This window comes from Neomonachus schauinslandi, chromosome 6 (assembly GCF_002201575.2).
Source record: "Neomonachus schauinslandi chromosome 6, ASM220157v2, whole genome shotgun sequence".
Classification (NCBI taxonomy): Eukaryota; Metazoa; Chordata; class Mammalia; order Carnivora; family Phocidae; genus Neomonachus; species Neomonachus schauinslandi.
The window spans coordinates 86888900-86906583 of NC_058408.1; the positions used below are offsets into that span (position 1 = coordinate 86888900).

The 17684-nt window shown below is 45.3% G+C and overlaps 1 protein-coding gene and 1 pseudogene across 1 annotated transcript in view; one reads left to right on the plus strand and one right to left on the minus strand.

Moving 5' to 3' along the window:
• The first annotated feature begins 433 nt into the window (after positions 1–433).
• Positions 434–17684, plus strand: part of ABCB10 (ATP binding cassette subfamily B member 10) — a 34014-nt gene continuing 16763 nt past the window's right edge. The window contains exons 1-5 of the mRNA XM_021696153.2: positions 434–950; positions 11230–11430; positions 12302–12504; positions 15716–15850; positions 16876–17022. Of these exons, the coding sequence (XP_021551828.1) occupies positions 434–950; positions 11230–11430; positions 12302–12504; positions 15716–15850; positions 16876–17022 (1203 nt within the window). The remainder of the gene's footprint in view (positions 951–11229; positions 11431–12301; positions 12505–15715; positions 15851–16875; positions 17023–17684) is intronic.
• LOC123325274 lies at positions 17049–17131 on the minus strand (annotated as a pseudogene).

The following is a 17684-nucleotide window of genomic DNA, read 5'->3' on the forward strand; positions in this document are numbered from 1 at the left end:
GACTGAAAAGCGCGAAAAAGCTCCCCGCACGGTAGTGCGCAGGCGCAGCGGCGCCCGGGGCTTTCTTCAGCCCGGTCCTTGGCGGCGCCGGCTGCGCGCCGGACCCTCGGCAGCCGGGTGGGGGCGCTGCGGGAAAGGCGCCCGAGGCGGGAGGGGGCTTCTTGGAGTGGGTGGTGCAGGGCCCGGGTCACCGTCCTCGGGGGCGGGGACCCGTGCGGGCGGAGGAACGGGGCTAGGACCGGTATGGGGCGGGCGCTGCCCGGGGCGTGCGCAGGGGCCGCGGACCAGATGAGACGGGTGACGGCGGGTGACAGCGGGCGGGGCGGCGGGCGGCGCCGCGTTCACGCCCTCTGCTCGGCCGGGCCGGGAGGGTCCTCGGACTCGGTGCGCGCCTGGCCGGGCGGGCTGAGGCGCACGGGTCGGACGCGGCGCCATGCACGGCCCCCCTGCTTGGCCGCTGCGGCTGCTCGTGTGGCGAAGCCCGGCCGCCAGCACGTGGACCCTGGGCGCCGGCGTCCCGGGGCCCCGGCCTCAGCTGACGGGCCTGTGGCCGGCGCGGCCTTGGGGCGTGGGGCCGAGGCTCCTCCGGGATGCCGGAGCCACGGGAGGCCCGCGCCGCTGGACAAGCGGCTGCCCGGGCGGGCGTCCCAACGGCGCCGGAGGTGGAGCGGGCCTCGTGAGGCTCCTGGGGCTGTGGGCGCGCCCCCCCGGCGCCAGCAGGTGCGGGGCGCTTGACCTGCTAGACGCTCCCCGGCTCCCGCGCGCTGGGCTCCGCGGCGGCCCAGCAGTCGCAGCCCGGGTGGGGGGCGAGGCCTGGCAGCGCGGGCCGGCGTTGCCTGCGGCCGCAGCAACTCCCGAAGACAACCCGCGGCTGCGCCCGGCGGTGGACAGGCGCTCGGAGGCCCAAAAGCTCTTGGGGCTGGCGTATCCAGAGCGCGGGAGGCTGGCAGGTGAGGCTTTCTCTGTCCTCTTCCCCTCCTCTGCGGGTTAGCACACCTTACAGAGCACGTGGTCCCGGGACACAGTGGGGGCGGCAGAGACCCCGGGCCACTTGTAACACTGTGAGGAGGGACGGGCTGGCTTTTTACGTGGGGATCTTTACCAAGAAGTGCTGAATGGGGCGCTTACCTCTCGGTAGCATTGTCAAGCCTTTCAGGTTGGCTGAGAACCTGTTGTCAGTTGTCTTTTATGTTTGTTTTCCTAGCTTGACACACATTATACAAGTGGAGCAGTATCTCATTATTGGAATCCTCGGGTCCGCTCTGCTTTGGCATTGCCAGCTTTCTCAGAATGAGCTGGGTTCCCCCCCCTTTTACATTTTAAAATTTATTCTAGCCAAAAATATACCTGTTTTGTTTTATGCAGTTATAGTACTTCTTAAAAACATTATGTATTACGCTAAGCGAAATTAGAGAAAGACAAAAACCATATGAGCTCACTCATATGTGGAATTTAAGAAACAAAACAGATGAACATAGGGGACGGGAAGGAAAAATAAAATAAGATAAAAACAGAAAGGCAAATCATAAGAGACCCTTAACTATAGGGAATAAATGGAGGGTTGCCGGAGGTGAGGTGGCTGGGGAATGGGGTAACTGGGTGATGGGCATTAAGGAGGGCACTTGATGTAATGAGCACTGGGTATTGTATGCAACTGATGAATCACTAAATTCTACCCCTGAAGCTAATAATACACTATGTGTTAACTAAATTGAATTTAAATAAAAATAAATAAAAACATTATTTGCTTTAGGCAAGTTTATTAAACAGTCAACAATTTTTTGCTATGTGAAGCGAAACAATGGAAACCTTTCAGGTTTGTTTCAGGTGCTTTTTGCCTCCCTGAGTGGTAATCAGGAAGTTACTAGCTCTTCAAAAAAATCAAACACTGGCATGATCAGTGATCCGTGAACTCCAGAAACTATGAGAAACTGTAGATCATAACCCATAACCCTAAATCATAATTGAGTAATTTTTTAAAGAAATCGAAATGAATGTATTTAGAACTATTTTCTATAGTTCCTCATTTTTAACCGTAGTTGGGGAGATGTTTACATGCAAGGGCCTTTTAAGATCTAAAAGTTTTTGAGATTCCCCTAAATCTTCATTTCTTTAATAAATACTTATTGAGCCCGCTCAATATATGGTAGGCCATGGGTTACATTGGCGAGCAGAAAGAAACATGGTTCCTGTTCCTGCTAGAGCTTCCAGCTTTGTGGGGAGGAAACAAATGAAATAATCATATGACTAGAGATAAAACTGCAGCCATGATGAGGGCGAGGGCCTGTGAGGTTGTCAGATGCAGCCCTTGAAGCAGGTGAGAAGCCCACATGCCTTGCTGCAAATCTCTTGACTTAGAAAGGATTTTCTTAGGGAGTCATTTGTGATGTGGAGGAAGGCAGGTGGGGTAGGAATGTTTTACCTCTCGCTGACTGTTGAAGCTTAGGGCAATACTTGGTATCACCGAGGTATAAAGAGAATTTATTTCATTGCTCAGTTGGGCATATGTAGATTTTGATGGATATAAAGATCTTTTACTCTATTAAAAGAAAATTTTGAGACTAGATGATCTCACTGGACTGTGCGCTGCTTGAGACAGGCACTGTGTCTGATTCTGTCCAGTTCTTAGCATGTGTGCAGCACAGAGCAGGGGCTCAGGATGAAGGAATAAATAATCGTCCCACCAGGCCCAGATTGAGGCCCAAATTTAGAGACCCTGAGCACTACAGGGTATGTCTGCCATTCCCATATGCAACTCAGAATGAGTGCAAGGAAAGCCAGTTGTGTTTTATCTCTGAAATATCAAATGCCGAGAAGGTGTTTTAGGTATCAGACTTTGCTGGTGCCCACATGTGCTCAGCCCTATGGGTAGCCCAGCCCTGCCTCTCTCATAACCATCATCCCTGTACCTTCCTTCCATTCCCACACGTCCTACCATGCTAGTATGTTGAGAAGACAGCTTTAAATGAAGCAAGAGCTGTACCTCCTTTTATTTTAAGAAGAGCGATTTTGATCGGCCTCATTGAATAATTGTGAACATATAATCTGAGAAAATAAGTCCAAGCTTGATACACTAATTTATTTTAGACAGATAATAAATACTTATTGTATCTTATGAGGAAATCTGATGAAAAACCCTTACTAGGACATATGGTTTCCTTAAAAGTCATTATATATGATATATTGAAGCCAATGTGGATGTAGACATTTGTGGGATTAAAAGGAACTGGGGTGTCATCATTAATTTGTAACTTATCATAAGAGCAGCCTCAGATGTTGGCACATCTCTCTGAAATGCTGTGGACAAAGAGCTGCGCGTGTGTGTGTGTATCAAGAAACAAAAAAAAGCTGAGCTGAAGAAAAGGAATTCCAGTGTTAATTTGCCAATTTTTAGAAAAACAAATGCAAAAATCCTTTTTCAACGATTCAGCTATACATTTGATTAACAATATTTTCATCTGTCTTCAGCAATTTGCTGAGTATGCCACTTGAAGTCTGTGACCAGAAAACTTTGATCTGAAGTAATTTATATCAGAAACTTTAAAATCAGGGTCTACCATTTGAAATGTTTCCATATGTGTGCAGAGAAGAGTTTTAGCATCGTTCCCGTTCTTCTCCCAAAGGCACTGCAGTCCCCTCACCTGCCCCCTGCCCCTCTTCCCTGCGGCTCACTTGGTATAGGAATTCACGCCATCTTCCTATAGCCGTGGCCTACGAAGTTGCTCTCCAGTCTCTCTCTCATAATTCTTCATCTTATCGCCTCGGCCAGAGGAGTCTTAAAAGACACAGGAGCTCATTGAGGAGCCCCTGTGGATGGACTGCTAGGATAAGAAGTAATTTGTCCGAGCCCCTTGCTGCATCTGGCAGATAGAGGGAGGCCGTGGAGGGCTGTAGCCATCCCACTGAGTTAGGGGCAGGGAACACTGCATAAATTGATACCAGGAGTGAGCTGTGGGTCGTTGGGGAACTGAGGTTATAGTGACAATGCCAACCTGGAGGTGCACACAGAGCCAGCTTGCCTTCCCTACACTTCCCAGGCAGGTTCCTGGTTACAACTGTGCAAGCAAGGTACACCCCCACCCCTCCACCCACACTGTTTGGTTGAGGCCTCTGGAGAACTGGGGAGGGTGCCTCTCATTTAAAATACTGATAAGGACTTGTGTGGTTTGAGATTAGGACCGTTCTTAGAACCTGATGCCCACCAGGAGCTTTTGCTGAATGTATAGTTAGGTTTTATGAAGTGACCAAAAAGAATAGAGTGATAAAACCAGTGAATGCAGTAAGCAAAGAGAGGGTGAGCAGTGCTTAGAATGGCTGTTTCCTGAAGCCCAGATCAGGACAGAGGCTCTACCAAGGACAGTACTGCTGGCACAGTGAGGCTGAACCTCTGAAATTGAGACTGCTCCAGAAAGCCGAGGAGATTTGTTTGCTCTGGATTCTGTAGCTGTGCTATGAAACGGGTTAGAATTGATTTAAGCAGACAATGCATACCATCTTTTATTTTATTTTTTAAAGATTTTATTTATTTGACAGAGAGAGACACAGCGAGAGAGGGAACACAGGCAGGGGGAGTGGGAGAGGGAGAAGCAGGCTTCCTGCCGAACAGGGAGCCCGATGCGGGGCTCGATCCCAGGACCCTGGGACCATGACCTGAGCCAAAGGCAGACGCTTAACGACTGAGCCACCCAGGCACCCCAATGCATACCATATTTTAAAAGAACTTGGTATGAAAAAAAGTAGGGTTCGTTATTATTTTTATGTTGATTACAGGTTGATTAATATTTTGGGTATACTGGATTAAATATATTGTTAAAATTAATCTTACCCACTCTTACTCTTTTAATGTGGCAGAAGATTTGAAAGTACATAAGTGGCTGCCATCATATGTCTACTGAACAGCGAGCGCTGGAGTCAAAGGCAGGCCTCCCACTATTGCACATATGGCCCAGATGCCTCAGTCTTCAGCACATGCTGACAATCTGGAAGATTTTTTTTCTGCAGATTACTCCATGAGCCTGAGCAGTTTCCTAAACTCTGTTTCCTGCTAGTCTACCAGCCCCTGATGTCTTCACTTCCTTCCCTATCCAGCTTAGATGCCAGGTTTCTTCACCTCACCCTCTAACCTGCAATACCCTCTCCTCCTTTGTGCCCCATAATACCCACCTTGCATCCGTGGAGATGTCTCCTAGACACTTGAAAACTCAACATGTCCAAAAACCAAAGTTGCCTTCCTCCCTAAAGCTGCCTTTTCTGCTCTGTCCCTTCTCTCAGAGAGTGGACTGCTGTGTGAACCCCTTTGCCAAATCTGGAGACATTCTTTTTTTTTTAAAGATTTTATTTATTTATTTGACAGAGAGAGAGATAGCGAGAGCAGGAACACAAGCAGGGGGAGTGGGAGGGGGAGAAGCAGGCTTCCCGCCGAGCAGGGAGCCCGACATGGGGGCTCGATCCCAGGACCCTGGGATCATGACCTGAGCCGAAGGCAGACGCTTAACGACTGAGCCACCCAGGCGCCCCTGGAGACATTCTTGGTTCCTTGTGATGGTAACAGCAATGAAGATAATAGCTAATTATTGTTTGCTAGATATTGGGCCCTGTATCAGATGCCTTACATATATGCACTTAATTTACTCCTTGTAATATTTCTATGAAGGAGGTATAACTTTTATTGCCATTTTATAGATGAAGACACTGAGGCACAGAGAGGTTGAGTGACTCACTGGAGGTCAAACAGCTAGATGGCAGAGCGAGGTCCAGTTTAGAACCTGTCCTCCTAACATGCTCCCTAAATCCAACCAATCCTCAGGTCCTGTAGAGCTTAGTTCATAAAAATATCTCCAGTCCTTGTCACCCTCCTTGTCCTCTCTGCCCTTGCCCTAGTTCCTTCCAGTCCCTCTTGCCTGGAGCAGTGGAATAGCGTGTTCTAAGGAGTCTCTGTCTGCAGTCATGCTGGCCTCCAGCCCTCCCCTTTCACTCTGCAGCCAGAGTGGATCATTTAAAATGCAAAGCTGGGTATCACGGAGGGCACACATTGCGTGGAGCACTGGGTATGCAAACAATGAATCATGGAACACTACATCAAAAACTAATCATGTCCTGTATGGTGACTAACATAACATAATAAAAAAAATAAGTTAAAAAAATAAAAATAAAATGCAAAGCTGGGGACACCTGGGTGGCTAAGTCAGTTAAGCGTCTGCCTTCGGCTCAGGTCATGATCCCAGAGTCCTGGGATCAAGTCCTACGTCGGGTTCCTTGCTCAGCGGGGAGCCTGCTTCTTCTGCCTGCCGCTCCCCCTGCTTGTGCTCTCTCTCGTTCTCTGACGAATAAATAAAATCTTTACGAAGATAAATAAAATGCAAAGCTGACTGTAGCACTACCCAACTTAAAGCCCTCTTAGCCTGCCATTCTGCAAATTCCCTATTCCACGTTATAATCAAGAACCCACTACCTCTCCACTTTGTTTCTTAGTACTTCTTCCTTTGCACCATGAGGTCCCAGTTCCAACTCTGTCCTGCAGCCATTCTCCTTCCTGGCCTGCCCCAACCTCCAGGCTCGTGCCCTTTTCTCTACTTCGAATGTAGTAAGATGAAGGCTTTGTCTCAGTGTGGTTCTGCATTATATGATTTGGGTGACCTTGGGCAAGCTCCCTTGCCTCTCTGTGCTTGAGTTACCTTTGAAAATGTGGATAAGAGGGTTTGGGGGAGGATTCAAGGAGATAGTACCTACCAAATGCTTCAGACAGTGGTGGGTACTCATTTTTCTGTTTCATCTTTAGTCCTGGAATGGCACTGGGCTTAGCTGTACCTGCCAAAATTGTCAGATGAATCGTTAAAAGATGGGTACAATGTCTAGCAGGTGATAGGCATGCTGTGCAGCTTCTTTCACCCATCCCAAACCTTTGTTTTTTCATGAGTTAACTGCATTTTAGGGTTTCTGTCCCCCTTCTTTTGAAGAATATTTCTTTCACTTTTTGGATGCCATGATTTAGTAGGATGAGGATAACAGAAAGATACCTGAAGATATCTGTCAAGAGATACGTAACAGTTGCTAGGGTCCCATCAGGCAAGGATATGAACAAGCAAGAGGCTTAACCACAGAAAAAAGTTGGAGAAGGATTTCAGAAGGATTGTAGTATAGTTAGCATGTCAGGTTTAGGGAGGAATCTGAAACGATAGGGTGCAAGTCTAAATTATTCATTAATGTCTAAGACAGTGGTATGTAGTAAAACCTCCATTCACAGGAATCCATCTAAACAAAAGCTGAAAAAAAATCTTTTATTTTACTTTTGTTTATATTCAGTTTGTAGGAAAAGGACACAAATGGCAATAAAACAAATGGATAATCTTTTTTTTTTTTTTAATTAAAAGGCAAAAGGGGATATGCTGGAATGAGTTTGGATTCAACTAAATTCCTTCCTCTTTGTAGTCATTATCATTACTGTGTAAGAACTAGTGTTCAGAATCAAAATCATAGGGCATTTTATTCACAAACTACAGATTCTGATTTGGAATCAAAACTTTGAATTAGAACACTGGAGGAGGGAGGGAGAAATGGACCCTTCTAGCACTTCACATACATTATATTCTTGGAAGCATTTGCCAGAGTGAATGAACAGACTGGAGAGACTAGCTACTGATGAAAGATGAAGCAGAAAGGCTTCTCGGGTTGATCCCTTGTTCCCCAGGACACCTCCTTCTGGAGCATGCCTGTTCACCACAGTCATGTCGTGCGGAATCCCAAGTTAGTTCTGCATGCCTTGTGGGCTTTCAGTCCCTCTGGGCCCTATTGTCAGGAGCGTGGCATTTTGAAACAAGACCCCAGGTCTTATATCAAAATGAAATGGCCCTTGGCCAGGTTTACATTATTCAGTTAAATTGTGATTATGGGATTTTAAGCCAGACACAGGGACTTTCTGGCTCTGTGCAAAGAGTCATTTCCATCTGGATTTTCTGAGGCGCCAGATCTTACGTTCCTATTTAGGCAACTGAGGAACTTTGGTCTGATACTTTTGTGCCTTCTTTGCCAAAGTTCAATTTATTTGTTCGTTCATTCAACAGGTGTTTATTGAACTTCTACTATGTGTCTGTGGGGTGGGGATATAGCAGTGAACAAAGCAGACAAAAATCTTTATGTCCTGGGGCACCTGGCCGGCTCAGTCAGAAGAACATGTGACTCTTGATCTTGGGGTTGTGAGTTCAAGCCCCACGTTGGGTGTAGAGATTACTTAAAAATAAATTCTTAAAGTCTGTTATGTCCTAATGAAGAGATAGACAATAAACAAGTGAAACGTTTAGAATGCCAGAAGGTGGAGGGTGTTAGGAGAAAAATGAAGAGGGAATGAGGCAGCCAGTGTTGGGTATCTGTATTTTAAATAAGGTTGTCAGAGTGGGTCTTCTCGAGAAGAGGATGTCAGAAGGCCTCGAGGAAGGAAGAGCGTGATTGTGTGAAATGTTCCTTACTTAAAAGGCTCTCCTTTCTCCTAGAGCTCTGCCAACTGAAACTGCTGGCACTGAGTTTGCTCTATACTCTTTTTTTTAAAGATTTTATTTATTTATTTGACAGAGAGACAGAGCATAAGCAGGGGGAGGAGCAGAGGCAGAGGGAGAAGCAGACTCCCGTGGAGCAGGGAGCGGGATGTGGGGCTCGATCCCAGGACCCTGAGATCATGACCTGAGCCGAAGGCAGACGCTTAACCTACTGAGCGAGCCACCCAGGTGCTCCGCTCTATACTCTTTTTAAATATAAAAACTATTTTTTAATTGAAGTATAGTTGATGTTCAATGTTATATTAGTTTCAGGTGTATGATATATTGAATTGCCAATTCTGTCTGTTACTTAGTGCTCACCACGATAAGTTTAGTCACCATGTGTCACCAAATAGCATTTAGTACTGTATTATTGACTATATTCCTTCCCTATGCTGTACTTTGGTCTCTGTGACTTACTTATTTTATAACTGGAAGATTGTACCTCTTAATCTCCTTTATCTATTTCTCAGTACTCCCATCCACTTTCCCTCTGGCAGCTACCAGTTTGTTCTCTGTATTTAAGAGTCTAAAACTTTTTATTCATTTGTTTTGTTTTTTATATTCTACATATAAGTGAAATCACATGGTATTTGTCTTTCTTTGTCTGACTTATCTCACTTAGCATAATACCCTCTAGGTCCATCCATCTTACAGCAAATGGCAAGCTCTCATTCTTTTATGGCTAATAGTCGTGTGTGTGTGTACACACCACATTATCCAGTCATGTATGGGTGGACACTGGGGTTGCTTCCGTATCTCAGTATTGTAAATAATACAACCTACACTCTTTTTATTAAGATTACCTAAAAGCAATACCTTTAATTGCATGTTGGCATTAGGCAAAACACAAAGAGAAGCAACTGCTGTTTGCAGGGTGTGAGAGCTCCCCTCTCCCAGGGGTCAGTTCATGTTGTAATCATCTAGAGCCTCACCATGGAATCTGGTGGTGGCACTAGCTGGGTTCCTAATAGGACCAAACTCAAAAGGGATGCAGTGGCATGTCCCCTGCCCCCAAACACCCCAATCTTCCTTTTTTTAAGATTTTATTTATTTTAAGGAGAGAGAGAGTGGGGGGAGAAACAGAGGGAGAGAGGGACAAGTAGACTCCCCTTTGAGTGCAGGGCCTGATGCGGGGCTCGATCTCACGACCCTGAGCTCGTGACCTGAGCCAAAATCAACAGTCAGACGCCTAACTGACTGAGCCACCCAGGCACCGCAACCCCAGTCTTACCTGTTTCTTATTACTCCCCCAGAGATGTTCTGTGTGTATATGAACTTAAGAGCCAATGAGCAAATGTTAACATTTGTGTCTTAGGCTGTTTTCACTTACAGTGTATCTTGGTGATGTCTATACCTGGAGAATTGCCTCATTCTTCTGAATGACTGTGTAATACGCATAAAGTAAATGCTCCTTAATTGATTAACTTGTTTCCCACTGGTGGTGGTTTGCATACTTTGAATCTTTCGCTGGTATAAGTAATGCTGTAATGAACATCCTCGAAGGTACATGTTTTGTGTACACATATGGGAGTATATGTTAAGTTAAAATCTTAGGGGTAGAATTGCTGGATCAAAGAGAATGTACTTTCACATTTTAGCCAAAATGATCACATCACTCTCCATTGCAGTTGTACCACTTTGCACACCCACTGACAGTGTAAATGCCTCTTTTCCCACAGCTTCACCGACACAGTGTGTTATCGAACTGTTTGATCCTTGTCAATCCAATAGATGAAAACTGGTGTATCTTTGTAGTGTAAATTTGCATTCCTCTTTTTGTGAATGCACTTACTTGCCTGGGGTATGTGTTGTTCCTGATTGGATTTTCTCAGTATTTTCCTTTCTGATAAGACTCTATTCCCCTGTTTTTTAGATGTGTGAACAATTGTGTTATTATCTGTTTCCATATCATGCAGGTATTCTGGTGCTTTATTCCCCAAAGCAATAAGATTAAGAAGGAACATATCACATGTGTAATGGATGCCAGGAACAGTATACTATTTCAAAACTTTAAATAGCCTTTGGAAATAGTATACATAATCAAGTGCTTTACCTGCATTGTTTGATCTTCAAGCAAAGACACAGTTAGATGCCGGAGAATGACAATGGATAGCATGAATGTAGGAAAAATGTCATCTGAGCTGAACACCCAGCGCACGAGGCAGGGAGGGAGGTCAGAATGGATCTTCAGATTTTCATAGTTAGTTCTTGTTATTCTTGTCTTCACATGATCAGACCTGGGTAAAGCAAAAGTCGTTTTGTCTGGGTACTTGGGTATGATCAGTGCCTCCCTACAGTCACCCTACTCGTTGTGTCCCTAGAACCCCCTACGTTCTTGCCTTTAGTCAAGGGTCCAGGAGCCAAAGGAAGGAAACTCCCAGCCCGCGAGAGCAGCGTGTGCTCTGGACGGCAGCTCTGGGAGAGAAGCGTGGTGAAGTTGGCCCCCTCCCCTTGCCAAAGTGCCCACGGACCTGAGAGCTGCTTGTGGTTTTTTTTTTAAGATTTTATTTATTTGACAGAGAGATAGCGAGAGCAGGAACACAAGCAGGGGGAGTGGGAGAGGGAGAAGCAGGCTTCCCGCTGAGCAGGGAGCCCGATGTGGGACTCGATCCCAGGACCCTGGGATCATGACCTGAGCTGAAGGCAGACGCTTAACGACTGAGCCACCCAGGCGCCCTCCCTGCTTGTGTTTTTCTAGCCGCAGTTGGGTTTCTGGCCGTGTCCAGTGTCATCACCATGTCTGCCCCCTTCTTCCTGGGAAAGATCATCGATGTCATTTACACAAACCCCACCGTGGACTGCCTCTCCAAGCTGACCCGCCTCTGCCTGGTGCTCAGCGGCGTGTTCCTGTGTGGTGCTGCCGCCAATGCTGTTCGCGTCTACCTCATGCAGACTTCAGGTAAAACGGCCCCCGCCTTGCACGAGCGAGGCATTCCAGAGCACTCGAGTGGCGTCACGCGGGGCTGTCCGGGCTCGAGGTTCGTGTGCTCCAGGCCGTCTGTTCCTCTTTTCCTGCCATCACATTCAGCGGGGACAGAGCCCCTTGTATGGCCAGACGTTGGAGCTACGAATTGTTTTAGGTCAAGCACTCTCTTCTCAACTCTCCCTGTACACGAAGTGAAGTGAGGGACGGAGCCTGTCTGATGGGAGGTTTGCAGACACGGCCCGTGGTCAGGAGGCTGGAGTTCTGAGCCTCCTCCAGGGAATTGTGGAAACCTTATCTGCTCCATGTTTGTGTTTCCCCTTCAGTAGGCACTGGGGCAGGGATTTTTTACAGCATTTCCGTGGTGAGTCCTGGTTGTTAACAGGTGGGGGACTACCACAGTAATCCCAGAGCCCGGGATGCCAGACTCTAAGTCGCTTCTCAGTATTCAGCTAACAAAATACTCTGCAGATAATTAACCAGCGCTTGCCATATGAAAGTTCAATACAGAAAAGGATTGCCAAGGAGGAACAAAATTAGCTTTTGAGAAGTTAATGTAGTAAAGCTTATTTGTAAATAATATTTTTTAAACATCTCTCAGAGATCCTGTATTTTATCCCTGTATCCCCTCCTCCACATCCGCAGTCTGTGTATGGTTGCTAAGAGAAAATCAGTGCTTGTTACCGGTGCACGTCTGCCAATATGCCAGGGCTCAGGTGAGTCTGTTCCCACCAGGTGGATGCAGGCACCAGACATGCCTCAGAGGCTGTGGTGCTCAGAAGAGGTTGATGACCTCGGGCCAAGGTGGCTGCACCCCAGCTGATGCCATTCCTTTTTGCTTTTGCAGGTCAGCGCATTGTGAATAGGTTGAGAACTTCATTATTCTCCTCTGTTCTGAGGCAAGAGGTTGCTTTCTTTGACAAGACTCGCACGGGAGAATTGATTAACCGCCTCTCCTCAGACACCGCACTCCTAGGGCGCTCGGTGACCGAAAACCTCTCAGATGGGCTCCGGGCCGGGGCCCAGGCTTCTGTTGGCATTGGCATGATGGTATGTTGGCCTGGCTTGTGTTGGTACCTTCTAGTCAGGGCTTTGGCCTGTGCCAGGCCTCTCAGTCATGAGATAAGCTCAAGCTGAGCTGTTCTCATCATCCTGTAAGCCACTTAGCCAAGAGTGCTGTCACAGAGGCTGCGCACATGTGGAGATGGCTTCTTCCCGTGTGGCCCCCTGCAACCTTCGTTTCTCCAGAATGACTTATCAGGAGAGTGGACCATTACATTTAGCAAAGATTACATTATTGCCTGGCTTTTCTTTCTTTCTTTTTTTTTTAAATTTTTTATTGTTATGTTAATCACCATACATTACATCATTAGTTTTTGATGTAGTGTTCCATGATTCATTGTTTGTGCATAACACCCAGTGCTCCATGCAGAACGTGCCCTCTTTAATACCCATCACCAGGCTAACCCATCCCCCCACCCCACTCCCCTCTAGAACCCTCAGTTTGTTTTTCAGAGTCCATCGTCTCTCATGGTTCGTCTCCCCCTTCGGTTCCCCCCCCTTCATTCTTCCCCTCCTGCTATCTTCTTTTTCTTTTTCTTAACATTTATTGCATTATTTGTTTCAGAGGTACAGATCTGTGATTCAACAGTCTTGCACAATTCACAGTGCTCACCATAGCACATACCCTCCCCAATGTCTATCACCCAGCCACCCCATCCCTCCCACCCCACCCCCCACTCCAGCAACCCTCAGTTTGTTTCCTGAGATTAAGAATTCCTCATGTCAGTGAGGTCATATGATACATGTCTTTCTCTGATTGACTTATTTCGCTCAGCATAACACCCTCCAGTTCCATCCACGTCGTTGCAAATGGCAAGCTCTCATTCCTTTTGATGGCTGCATAATATTCCATTGTATATATACACCACATCTTCTTTATCCATTCATCTGTCGATGGACATCTTTTGCCTGGGTTTTCTAAGGCTGTATGAAAGAATGTTGCAGAAAAGAGCAACAGGTGGAGGGAGCCCTTTGGGTGCCAAGCAGTTGGGTTAAAGGAAAGATTATAAGTTACATTCTCTCCCTGCCCCCAAAAAGGCAGTGTTATCTTGACAAGACCAAGGAATCATTGCCTTTCCTCTTCTTGTAAGGAGGAGGGTAAATTCCATCCTTCTGTACACAGAAGTAGATCTATATTCCACTGAAGTGAGCTCTCTCTACCCCCACAGCCTCTTTCCTGCCTTAACTGGGTGGCTTGAGTACTGTCCTGTCTGTTTGCCTCACTCATCAGACCTGTGCTGCTGGCCAGGAGAAATGTCATGCAAGCCACATAGGTAATTTTAAATTTTCTAACAGCCACATTTTAAAAAGCAAAAAGAAAGATGAAATGAGATTAACTTTAATAATATATTTTACTTAACCCAATATAAACAAAGTATCACTTCACCATGTAATTTATAGAAAAAATTATTAATCTGATATTTAATATTATTTTTTTCATATTAAGATTTCAAAGTCCATTGTCTTTTATACTTATGGAACATCTCAATTCGGATGCTAAATTTTCATTGGAAATATTTCATCCTCATTTAGATTTATAAAACTTGCCATTGAAAAAGTAGACTGACGTACCAGGTTTTCCAGACATACCTAAAACCTTACCAATAAATGAAGAGAAATAGAGTATTCATTTTTAAGTTTAAATTTTAATTAAAACTAAACAAATTTAGAAATTCAGTTTCTCAGTCACACTAGCTACATCTGAAGTGCTCAGTAGCCATGTGATGCAGTGCATTTTCAGCATTGCAGTTCCAGATCCCTAGAACGAGGACTGTAATTTATCCCATCCCCCAAGTGGAATAGCTTGGGCTTATGTCGTCTTTGCTTCCATGTAGCACTCAATCCAGAGCAGAAGGATGTGTTGCAGACTGAGCTGGTAACATCAGATTATGGAAAGGAAAGGGACTGATACACTTCCTGCCCCACCGCAGAGGGCACCCCATGCAGATGGTTTGCTTGAGCTCCCGTGTAGTCAGGCCCCAGAACCATCAGGCCTGCCCTGATTGCATCATTCCCCCTGCGTGTGTCCTGCTGGCAGCCATCATCCCGAGGCCCTGCTGAACTGCATGACTTGTCTGCTCAGGAGGGATCATTCCATAAATTGAAGGTGCCAAGCTCATTCCTGCTTCAGGGCCTTTGTCACTTGCTCTTCCAAGACCCTATTACACCTGAAATTGTTCTCTCTGTCCCTCTTTTACCCATTTGCTATCTAGCTCTCCCCTTGGATAAAACTCCACATGGGTCAGTTATCTTCCAGGTACCTGGAATAGCGTGTGCTATGTGTAGGCATTCAGTAACGAGCTGTTGAATGAGAAAATGAACGAATGATTGGTTGATCCATCTATTACTGTACATTTCCATGTGCAACTTTTCCTCAGCTTTTGAAGAAAGCCTTTTGCTGATTATACTACTTTCTGTGCAAATGAGATTTGGCAGATTTTAACAATTTGTTGAAAAGATGCTAGTGCCATTAAAAATCCAGTCACCAAATTGCAGGGTTGACAGGAAAACCCACTATGTTATTTCTATAGAAGTTGATTACTTCCTCTTCGAGCAACTCCAGTTGTTGAAACTCCTTATGTTGAGTCCACATCCATCCTGCTGAACCGTCATTCCTCTGAGCAATGGAAACAGCTCTAACTCTTCTTCCACTTGTTAGTTCCACCCCCTGCTGAGAGTCCTCTTTCATCTGTCATTTGATAGGGGTTTTTGTGGTGTCTTTGCCATCTCGGCCATTTCAGTGAGACACATTGCTCTGGTTCTTCAGTGCCTTCGAGGGGATCCAGACTGGAATAAAGAATTCCTGGTGTGGTCTGGTCAGCATGGAGCCGCGTGGGCCTCCTTCCGTTACTCCTGTCCTGCCTTCCTCTCCTCTGTGGTTGAGCAGCGTCGCCTACTGTATACAGCATTGTATCAGCAATGGTACAGGGTTGGAGGGGAGAATATTTCCATCCTTCCTTCAGCAGCTTTGCCATGTTACCCCTGTGTGGCATGCTGAATTTTCATGGAGTTTTATGAAGATTGAAGATGTCCGAAAAGTTCCACCAAAACAGGGTGTACAACTTTGAGACAGCACCTTAAAACCTGCCTGTTAATTTAAACACACACACACACACACACACACACACCCCTATAGTAGGTAATGAGAATGTCTTGCTACTCTGTGTAACAAACACCTTTTGGCTTTTGTTTTTGACAGTTTTTTGTCTCACCTAATCTGGCCACTTTTGTTTTGAGTGTGGTGCCTCCAATATCCATCCTTGCCGTGATTTATGGACGTTATCTACGGAAACTAACCAAAGTTACACAGGATTCCCTGGCACAAGCCACTCAGGTAAAGGCCACTCCCCTGTGTGGTCTCCACTAGAATGAACTCAGAGCCAAGGTACTAGTGGGCACACCCTAAGAGATGTACTTCGGCTTTTCAAAAGCGTACTTACTTTTCCTTAAGTTAGCCCTCAAGATCCTAGAAACCGAAAATACTCTGCCTTCTAGACTACATTACTACCTACATCTTGGTGTAGATCCCACCTGACTGAACATGTATGAACTCCTTAGTGCTTTACCATCACTATTTCTTATAGGATGGAAAAGCTAATTATATTTTGAAAATAGTTTCTGCATGACACTCTGTCCTTTATTAATTAATAAGTGAAGCTTTGTAATGCTATCCAATACTGTATTTTTTAAAAATTAAAATTAACTTACATTTTCATGTTACAAAAACCAAGTGTGTTTGTAATTGAAAGCTTGAAAATATAAAGAGGGAAAATAACACATACAACCCTGTCTCTCAGAATGAATGTTATTAACATTTTAGAGCCTATCCTTTTTATCTATCTTTTTTCTCTGCATAAAAATATATTTCAGTGTCTGTTTATTAGCCCTCCTGTTTGTCTTTCTATCTACTTATATATGGTATGTATAGATAAATATGTATCTGTATGTTTGTATGTATAGATAAATATTTGTTTCCAAAAATAGGATTGTTCATATATTCTGCTTTGTAACCTATTTTTGACTTAGTCATGTATCCTGAGCAGCTTTCTATTGATAGTGTCTTAAAAATGAGAGCCCTGGGGCGCCTGGGTGGCTCAGTTGGTTAAGTGGCTGCCTTCGGCTCAGGTCATGATCCCAGGGTCCTGGAATTGAGCTCTGCATCGGGCTCCCTGCTCTGCGGGAAGCCTGCTTCTCCCTCTCCCACTCCCCCTGCTTGTGTTCCCTCTCTCACTGTGTCTCTCTCTGTCAAATAAATAAATAAAAATCTTTAAAAAAAAATGAGAGCCCCATTTTAACTTGCCTGTAGAAATCTTGAAATGTGACTTTCCTTTCCCTGAAATGTATTTATTATTCTCCCAGCTAGCTGAGGAACGTATTGGAAATATAAGAACTGTTCGAGCTTTTGGTAAAGAAATGACTGAGATAGAGAAATACACCAGCAAAGTGGACCACGTGATGCAGTTAGCAAGGAAAGAAGCATTTGCTCGGGCTTGCTTCTTTGGAGCAGTAAGTAGATCATTTTATTTTATTTTTTTAATTAATTTATTTTTTCAATTAGCAATAATCGCACCTCAGATAAACCTCATTGGCTACGATACTGCCACTGCGCAAAGCTGGTAAGTAGATCATTTTAAAAAGACTGCAAAGGGTGGATGTTATGACTGAAAGACATTTTTATTCTGTGACTTTGCCATGAGTAGAAAATAATTCTATTCCACTTCAAGACTAGGTGTGAGCATTCATAAACTATTTCTGTGAAAGAAGAGGAAAACCGCTACATACAACAAAAGGCAGTGGGTGATGAGACCAAAACAGCATGGGATCAGACAGCTTCCCGGTGTGGTCCAGACCACCTGCATCCGCTTCATCTGGGACCTGGCTGGACGTGCAGATCCTCAGCTTCACTCCAGACCTATGAATCAGAAACTCTGGGGCGGGGGCCAGCAATCCGTTTTAACAGGCCTCCAGGTCATTCTGATGCAGGCAGTTTGAGACCCACTGAGGATTAACCAAAATAACTTCAGTGTATCTCAAGAAAGAAGCATGAAAAAATTGATCACATTGATCAAAACTCAAATACGAAACTGAATAGAAAATCACCATGAGGGGAAATCCATAGCGTATTCAAATTGGAAAGAACTTCAGGTGATTCAATAATGATCATGATT